We start from the raw sequence: 7,812 nt of genomic DNA on the forward strand, positions 1-7,812 counted from the left end.
GATCTTGCTCACTAGACCCTGGATAAAGGTCATGTGAAATAAACAATCTGAGCAAATGGAATACCAGTTGCTTGCAAATTTAATTGAATTTTTACCTGAGGACTGTGCCCAAATTTTGTAAAATAAAGTGGAGAGATGCTTAGTGTTAGAGGAGCAAGAATGTAATTAATCACCTCATTAGTTCTGTTATGAAAATGGGAAGGAGTGGGCCATGATATTTTTGGAAGAAAGGAAAATACTGTTCCTAGGGTCACCTACTGAGGCCTAATTATATGTGTTATCTCTTTAGCAGGATTTATGTACCCTTGTATTACTGGTTGAAGAGGTAGAACACTTTTGTGACTAATGCTTTTAAACAGCTAGGTTAACAGGCCTGCTTTCTTTCTGGCTTAAACAGAGCTGTTCAATAATGAAATTTGAAAAAAAAAATTTTGTTATATAGTGCAATACATGCAAGAGTTGCTCTATTCAGTTATGAAGAAGCAGTGTGTTTGTTTCTAATGAAACATCTTCATCCTAAAGCAGGAAGTTGCATTTCTCATTCCCTCAAGTTTTCATTTCTTCATGAATTAGTCAACACTGAAGAGACCAGCTGTGCTTGCTCTGAGCAGTTATTATGTAGCTTTCATCAGTAGGTAACTCACATGCCAATCCTTAAGTGTGGCCTTACAGAAAATATCCCTGAAATTTAGATTCAGACAAGAAAGCAGCCCATGCAGCAGAAATCAGGATTAATAATTTCTCTGTGAATGATGATCCTTTTACCAGTATCTCAATTGAGATACTGGTATTCAACTGAGTGTATGAAAATCAGAATAAAATATTTTATGCACTCATAAGATTGCAAGAGGAATGAATGGAAATCTGTCTTACAGTGGTAGTGATGCGTTTTTAAGTGTTATTCTGTGATAGCACTGCTTGAATGTTTGAAAACCATTTTTTAAATAATGCATCCAATTTCCTCCTCTGTTAAAGCACCTATTTGCCCACAACTGTGCTTTCTAAATGCTATTTTTAATATTTTGCATAGCTGAGGCTATACCTGTAAATGCTTCTTCATCATTGCATTTTTAGTTTCTTTCTGGGACGCATCGTAAGATTAAGAAGTGTAGTGGTTTGAGATATGATCCTTGTTATTTTCATACTGAATTGAGCACTGATTTGTCATGTTTGACACACATTGTTCATCATGAGGTTTGGCACTAGTGCAAAAGTATAATAACGGCAAAAACTAAATGCACTTCAACTGCAGCAAAGCCAGGAAAGAACATTCCCAACAGCATTGTATTTCAGCATAAGGTTGAAGCATGAGAAGATGCAATTACGGGGCTAGATCTGCAATGCAGAAAAAACACAACCTTCTCAGAGTAGTTTCTTGAAGGGCAAATCATTCTTTCCTGAGACTCGAGTAGGTTTGCATTTCATACAGTTCTGGCATTTCTTCGCTCTATGTAATTATACATCGTGAAACACGAAGCTGAAGTTGGATGGTTTCTGGTTTCTGGTTTTTTGTTTTTTTTTTTTTTTTTTTTTTTTCCCCCCCCTCACATGCACAGTACTCCTTGTCCCAGCAACTAACGGAGCGTGAGGCAGTGGGCAGGCACTACATGGGGTCGTTTGGGGTTTTCTGAGTGCAGTGGCTCAACCAAGTATGCCACATTCACCCAGGGGTGCCAGAACCCCTCCCCTGAGTAGGACCCAGGCTCTGCCTCGCTCGCCGTCCTTGCCTGAAGTGCGGCACCTGGGGATTTCCAGCGATTCCACACGAACAGACGCAGCCCAGGCTGCTGCTCTTCCAGGACGCGCATCACGCCCTCTGCAGGTATTAAACTTTTCAACGAAAGGAGATTTAAAATTCTGTATGTAGGAGCTCGGGGGGACGTTTCATGGATTTCCCAAAGCGCCCTCTGAAGGCGCAGGGAGGTGGCGGCAACCACAGAATCCCGTAGCAGCAGGTTCCCCGCCGGGGCTGTGTGGCCTGGGCAGTCGAACACTCCCGGTGTGCCTCAGCCGCTGCCGGCCTGGCGTGTTCCGAGAGGTCACCGCTCCTCCTTCCCGGCGCTGGGGTCTCAGCCCGGGCCCCGGCCCCGGCCCCACCGCGCTGTCCCAGCCAGGCCGGGCGGACTGGCGGGGGGCGCTGTGGGCTCTGCGGCGGCGCTCCGGGCCGCTCCCTCTGTGGTGTGTCCGCCGTGGGCGGGGGAGCCGCTTCCCCTTCCGCTGCCCTTGTTGCCGGCGGGAGGTGACAGGACCAACAGCCGCGATGTGGCGGAACGTGCAGGTGAGGCCCGGGGAGGGCGGCCCGCTGCCGCCGGCGCTGTGTGGGGCTTGCTCAGCGTGCCCGCTCGGCTGCGGGGCTCGGCCGCGGTGGCCGCTCTCCCTGCCGGGCGCTGCGGAGCGACCTGCGGGGGTCGGGGCAAGGTCCATGTAGTGCTGAGCTTCAGGGACTTGAGAGGATAAGGCTGAGTCGCGGGGCTCGGGTACGCTTAGCTCGTCTCTTAGGAGATATATTTTATAGCGTGTTTGTTTGGGCTGGGTAAGGAGAGGAGATGACTGGTCCCGTTCCTTGCAACCTGCATCACCTGTATGTTTGCTCGCCCCGTGGCTGCGTTTTCAGCGGCGGTAATTGTGTGGGAACGATGTGTTGTCAGTGTTGCTTGAAGGAGGCCGAGGCCGCTCGCAGCTTAGAGCTACCGCGCTTTGAGCCTTGACATTTTAGCAAAGTCAGATTAAAGAATTGTATATAGGCCATTGATTTTGGTCATATAATCAGTCTGTGGAAACAGATTCCAGCTCAGGACACAGCAAGGTGATTCAAGCTGTGTGTCTTGTGTGACGAAGGTGCCTCCTTATCACTTTCAAGGTTGTCTCCTGTGCTGGTGGCTCGTAAGTGAACTGCAGCACTGACAGGAATTCGTTGTCCTCACAAACACGTTTGTCAAAAATATTATTGTCCCTTTCACTAGTCAGACACAGAAAATGGTGGCTAAAACTGAGGTCTGAGTGGTACAGGCTGAGATTTCCCCTGAAAGGGAACCTGAAGGTTATGCTGCAGATCCATAAATCCATTGTATCTTACTGAAAGTAATTTTCCCGAGTTTCTCCTTTTCAGGTAGCTAGTTAAGCTGTCCTTTATATATTTTGGTGAAAAAATTACTGAATTCAAAACTAGCGTGTTTTGGTGAAGTTTTGTGTATTTGTTTTTAAAAGCCTTTCTTTTTTTCTTTCTTTCTTTTTTTTTTTTTTTTTGGTGAAGTTTTGTATGTTTGTTTGTTTGTTTTTAACAGCCTTTCTGTCCCACTTCTATCTTGCTTTTCAAAGAATCAATTTCTGCCCAGTGTGAACTGAGCTGTAAAATGTCACTGTTATTAAAACACTGTTTATCTTTTATTTCAGGCTCTTCGCCAGATTTCCCAGAGAACCATAAGCACTGCTTCACGCAGGCAGCTTGAAAATAAAATTTCTGAGAATCAGAAGCTATTTCAGGTAATGAATGAGTTGAATAATGTTAGTATGTTAACAAGGTTTTAGCAGATCATAACTGCATGGTTTTTTCTAAAGAAGTCTGGTCAGGCTCCCCTTTACATCTGACGAGAGCTCTCAAAATCAGTTGTATGACTAGAGCATTTGCAATTAGCAGTTATTTTCTGCAGAGGTTGAGTATTTTTACATGTAAAATGACTTTTCATGGGGTAAAAAAAAAACCCGAAAGAGACTTGTTGACTCTTTCGGGTTTTTTTTTTTACCCCATGAAATTTGTACCGGAGTTTCTCATAAGTATTAGCCATGGTACAAAGATAAAGTACTCTGAAATTAGTTGGTATGGGGGAGTATGTCCAGTGAACAAATAGAGAAGAGTGAGAAGACAGAAACACAGTGAAACAGTAAACCTGAAATTTTACATCTCTTTCATAGATGAGCCCCATAGTTTTTAGGATGAGGATGTGGCATTACCTTATTTCTCAGTTGTGAAAACTGTAAGGGTCTTAAATTATTAGATTAATTCCTTGGAAATTATTGAATCTTTAAAAATAATTTCTGAATTACTCTGTTCCTGATTGATAGGGTACTAAGTGAAGTAGTAAAAGCAGAGAACACTCGAGAGAGTAATCCCAGCTCTGAGCCACACCCTGGAGCTGTAACTTCATGCTGAGGATAAACTGGGCTTCAGCTCAGTGAAAGGGACCAAGTATATTAGAAGCCCCACTGAAATAGTTTTACTTTTTTATTGCTTTCCTTTCCCCTGAAAGAGAAAGCCAGTCCTGTTGAGACACTTGACCAAGGAGCAGGTGTTCGTTGTGAGCCAAGGGGAAGGAAATGGGAGGGTGATGTTGGTCATGGGAGGGGGTCAGAGGTTCAGTTTCTGCTGGTAGAGATCTATAGGCATATCTCTTCCTCCTTTCATTCCTTTCTTGTGGGACAGCAAGTTAAGCTGGGGTAAGGTGCAGTCACCAGCACTGGAGGCTGTCATCTTGCTGACAGGGCTAAAGATCACATGGTGCTTAGGAGTTTTACTTTGGGTGGAGCAAAACAATTTCCTGCATGCCGCCAAGTGACAATACAGACTCCTCCCCCTGTTGCTCCCTGTAGCAGGGATTGGCTATGCTGGGATGGATGGATGGATGGATGGATGGATGGATGGATGGATGGATGGATGGATGGATGGATGGATGGATGGATGGGAGGTTTCTAGGGGTGGTAATCACATCCCGTGCACCTGAGGCGTCTGGCTGGTGTCAGAGGTGTTCAGGCATCTGCCAGTCACTGCTTTAGATACAAACTGTGATTTATTATATTCCCCTAGTGAGTCATTACCTTATGGCAGAGTGGAAGCTTTCAGGACAGAGCAGGATCTAAATAAGGTTCAATGTCTTTTGGGAGTCAGAAAGATGATGTGGGGTAGTAATTCTTCTGCTGGGTAATTGTAGTTCTGTTAACACAATATTGCAAGAACTGCATATAAATAGTTAATTTCTGTCACTTGTTTCCATTAGGAAGATAATGGCCTCCCAGTGCATCTTAAAGGTGGGGCAAAAGATTCTATGTTGTATAGAACCACTGCGGGTCTGACGCTGTTTGGTAAGGCTGATACTAATATTAAAATATTTTTTCTTTGGTACAATCTCCAACATGGATGGTGTTTTTTCTGATAAATAATTACACAATGTCTTCAGTCTCTTCTTTATAACATGAAAAGTTTATGTAGAGAAGCAAACATCACATTTGGACATACTGTGTATTCATTTGTGCTTTTTCCAGGTTTAGATTTTCATATGGCTTTTTCTCAGACTAAGCACCATGGTCTGAATGCTTCAGGTTTTATGTATGATGTTAGAGAAAAACAGAACTACTTAATTTATTCTGTAAAGGAGTAAAATGTAATTATAGCATGTTTTCACACTAGCCTGACTCTTCTTAGTGATAGGTGATACTCAGTGTACTGAGTTTTCATGTGCTGTAAAAACTAGCAGAATTGTAACCAAGGTTCATAATACTGTATATATAATCTTTATGTTGCTTATTACCTAATTTTGCAATAAGCTTTGAAATTAAATGTGTTGGTCGAATGGATTTTCAGTTCAGCTGCTTCAAGAATGAGTAACTTACTTCATGGTTGTGTAGGTTCCACAGGCATGCCTCTCCCCACTTTTTTTTCCCATCTCTTTATTTTTGTGCAGCCACTGGAGACGTATTTAAGTTTTTTTTTTTTTTTCTCTAAAATATGAATCACCAAAAAAAATTGAGACGTGGCTGTGGAAATGTATTTTGTCTGAATTGCAGCTGCTTATTGTCAGTATTTCTTCCAGAACAAACTGGAAGGCTGACTTCAAAGGAATTCTGTGTGCTAATGTGAAAATATCTTTTCTGTCTCTTAATTCAGGAACAATGTATACTGTTTATTATCTGCTTGTCTCTTCAATGCCCAAGAAGCCAAACTGATTCCATTTGAGGATGCCTCAGCAACTAACATCTCTTTGTCCAGTTCCCATGTGACTGTGGTGGCAGCTTAGCAGCTGGCTAAATGATTGGAATCATATGTTAATTGTAACATGTAAACTGCAATCAATAAAGCAGTTTTTATGTGGTGTAGTGGGTGTCTGGACTGTATCATGTGTTTGTGTGTGTGAGCATTTTTGCTCATAGGGCTGCCAGGCTGGTGAAGAGGGCTTTAAACTAGGGTTGCTGGCAGAGGAGAGCCTCAGTCCGTCCCACTCCTCATCTCAGTTTAATGCCAGTGTCAGCCCAGAGCCAGGAAGGAGATTACAGGTCAGCAGGAGCACCTGCAGAGCAGCACGGAGGACTCACAGACACTCCAGCCAGGAAGTCTGTCTCATCAGGAGCACAAGAGTGCCTCTGTGGGAATGCACGCATCATAGGGAATGAACAGGAGGAGTTAGAGACGTGCTCGTGCGTGCAAGGCTGCGGTCTCAGCGGCATCACGGAGAAGTGATGGGATGGAAGGACCGGCAGGGACGACGAGGTGCTACCCTCCATGTCAGTGACCAGCCAGGGTGTGTGGAACTCTGCCTGGGATGGATGAGGAGTTGATGGGGAGCTTATGGGTCAGGATTAAAGGGAGGACAGGGACAGGTGACATTGTGGTGGGGATCTGTTGCTGGCCACCCAACCAAGAGGACTGAGTGTATGTCTATAGACAGACAGAAGCAGCCTCATATTCACCAGCCCTGGGCCTCATGGGAGACTTCACGCCAGTCCCTGTTGGAGGGACAGCACAGCAGGGCATAAGCGTCACTTGTAAGGTACTGTGATGGCTCTTACTAGCTTGGTTATTGCAATCATTGCGGAAGGTCATAATGGAAACACATTGTAGCTGTGCATCTCTAGTTCAGTATTTTGTTCCTAACAGAATTTGTGCCTTTTTTACTTTCCAGTTGCTACTTGTGCATTATTATGCCCCAAGTCTGGTATTGACTCTGTAACAAATATGGGGCTTCTAAAAAAAGCCCAAACAATTTCATCAAAGTAATCCTTTTGTTTCTCTTCTCAAGGAAACAGTGGAATTTCAAAATGTGAAAACAAGCTCAAACATCTAGCCTCCCACTACAGTCTATTTTAAGCCTCTTGTGGATTAAGTTTGTTTCCAATTTTTTGTTGCTATCCTGGAGAACCAGAGCATACTTGTTAAACTTGAGGCAAACTGGAAGAGAAGGACAAGTGTACTCAGGACTCTCTCTAGTAGAACCAAAAGTCTTAAAAGGTGAATGGAGGAATACCCCTCAATGGTAGCTTCTCTGCATGGGTGGCTTTGGCCAACTGCATAAGTAAAAGAATAAGAAATACCTGGATGGATTTGTAGGAAAAAGATTTGAGAAGTGGGGATGAGCATTTGATTCCTACAAAGAAGAGAAGCCCCATGGCACAGTAAACTATACTGCACAGAATGTGAAGCAATCAGTCTGCTCTGTGCAATGCTGGTAAGGCTTCTGCTGCCATCGCATGCCCGTGTTACCCTCAAGATGTGGACCAAGTGATGGGCATCGGGAAGGCAGCGTAAGGAAAGATCAACGTGTTCAAAAAGCCCACGTCTTTTCCTGCCTACAGGGATTATCAAGAATTTTGAAAGGAGTAATTGTCCAAACTATAAAAATCCTGTGATGAGCTAGGCAGTAAATCTGTGTGTACGTTTGTGTGTGCAACCAAAGCAGAATGTGCAGCTGTTCTTGATTTTGCACTGAGCTGTGTCTCAGAGTCAATGTCCCCGGGATCTACAGCAGGCTGTGAGTTGTGGGGCCGGCAGCAGCCCTGGTGGAAGAGCATGGTGGGGTAAAAGGCAAGCTAGGAAAAAGTTTCATC

The 7,812-nt window shown here is 44.1% G+C and overlaps 1 protein-coding gene across 1 annotated transcript; it reads left to right on the top strand.

The window, feature by feature from the left end:
- The first annotated feature begins 2,130 nt into the window (after window positions 1–2,130).
- Window positions 2,131–6,087, top strand: LOC121339146 (cytochrome c oxidase subunit 7A2, mitochondrial). Its single transcript, XM_041410731.1, has 4 exons — window positions 2,131–2,278; window positions 3,394–3,483; window positions 4,992–5,076; window positions 5,879–6,087. Exons 1-4 carry the CDS (start codon window positions 2,261–2,263, stop codon window positions 5,935–5,937), a joined length of 252 nt encoding a protein of 83 aa, XP_041266665.1. The 5' UTR covers window positions 2,131–2,260; the 3' UTR covers window positions 5,938–6,087.
- The last annotated feature ends 1,725 nt before the right edge of the window (window positions 6,088–7,812 follow it).

The sequence above is a fragment of the Onychostruthus taczanowskii genome, unplaced genomic scaffold, assembly GCF_017590055.1.
Source record: "Onychostruthus taczanowskii isolate IOZ18803 unplaced genomic scaffold, ASM1759005v1 scaffold33, whole genome shotgun sequence".
In the NCBI taxonomy this organism is placed as follows: domain Eukaryota; kingdom Metazoa; phylum Chordata; class Aves; order Passeriformes; family Passeridae; genus Onychostruthus; species Onychostruthus taczanowskii.

Excerpts from the sequence above, each read along its gene's own strand:
- LOC121339146 (XM_041410731.1), top strand. Across the intron at positions 3,484-4,991 it reads AGAATCAGAAGCTATTTCAG|GAAGATAATGGCCTCCCAGT; the intron begins GTAATGAATGAG and ends TGTTTCCATTAG. Across the intron at positions 5,077-5,878 it reads TGCGGGTCTGACGCTGTTTG|GAACAATGTATACTGTTTAT; the intron begins GTAAGGCTGATA and ends CTCTTAATTCAG.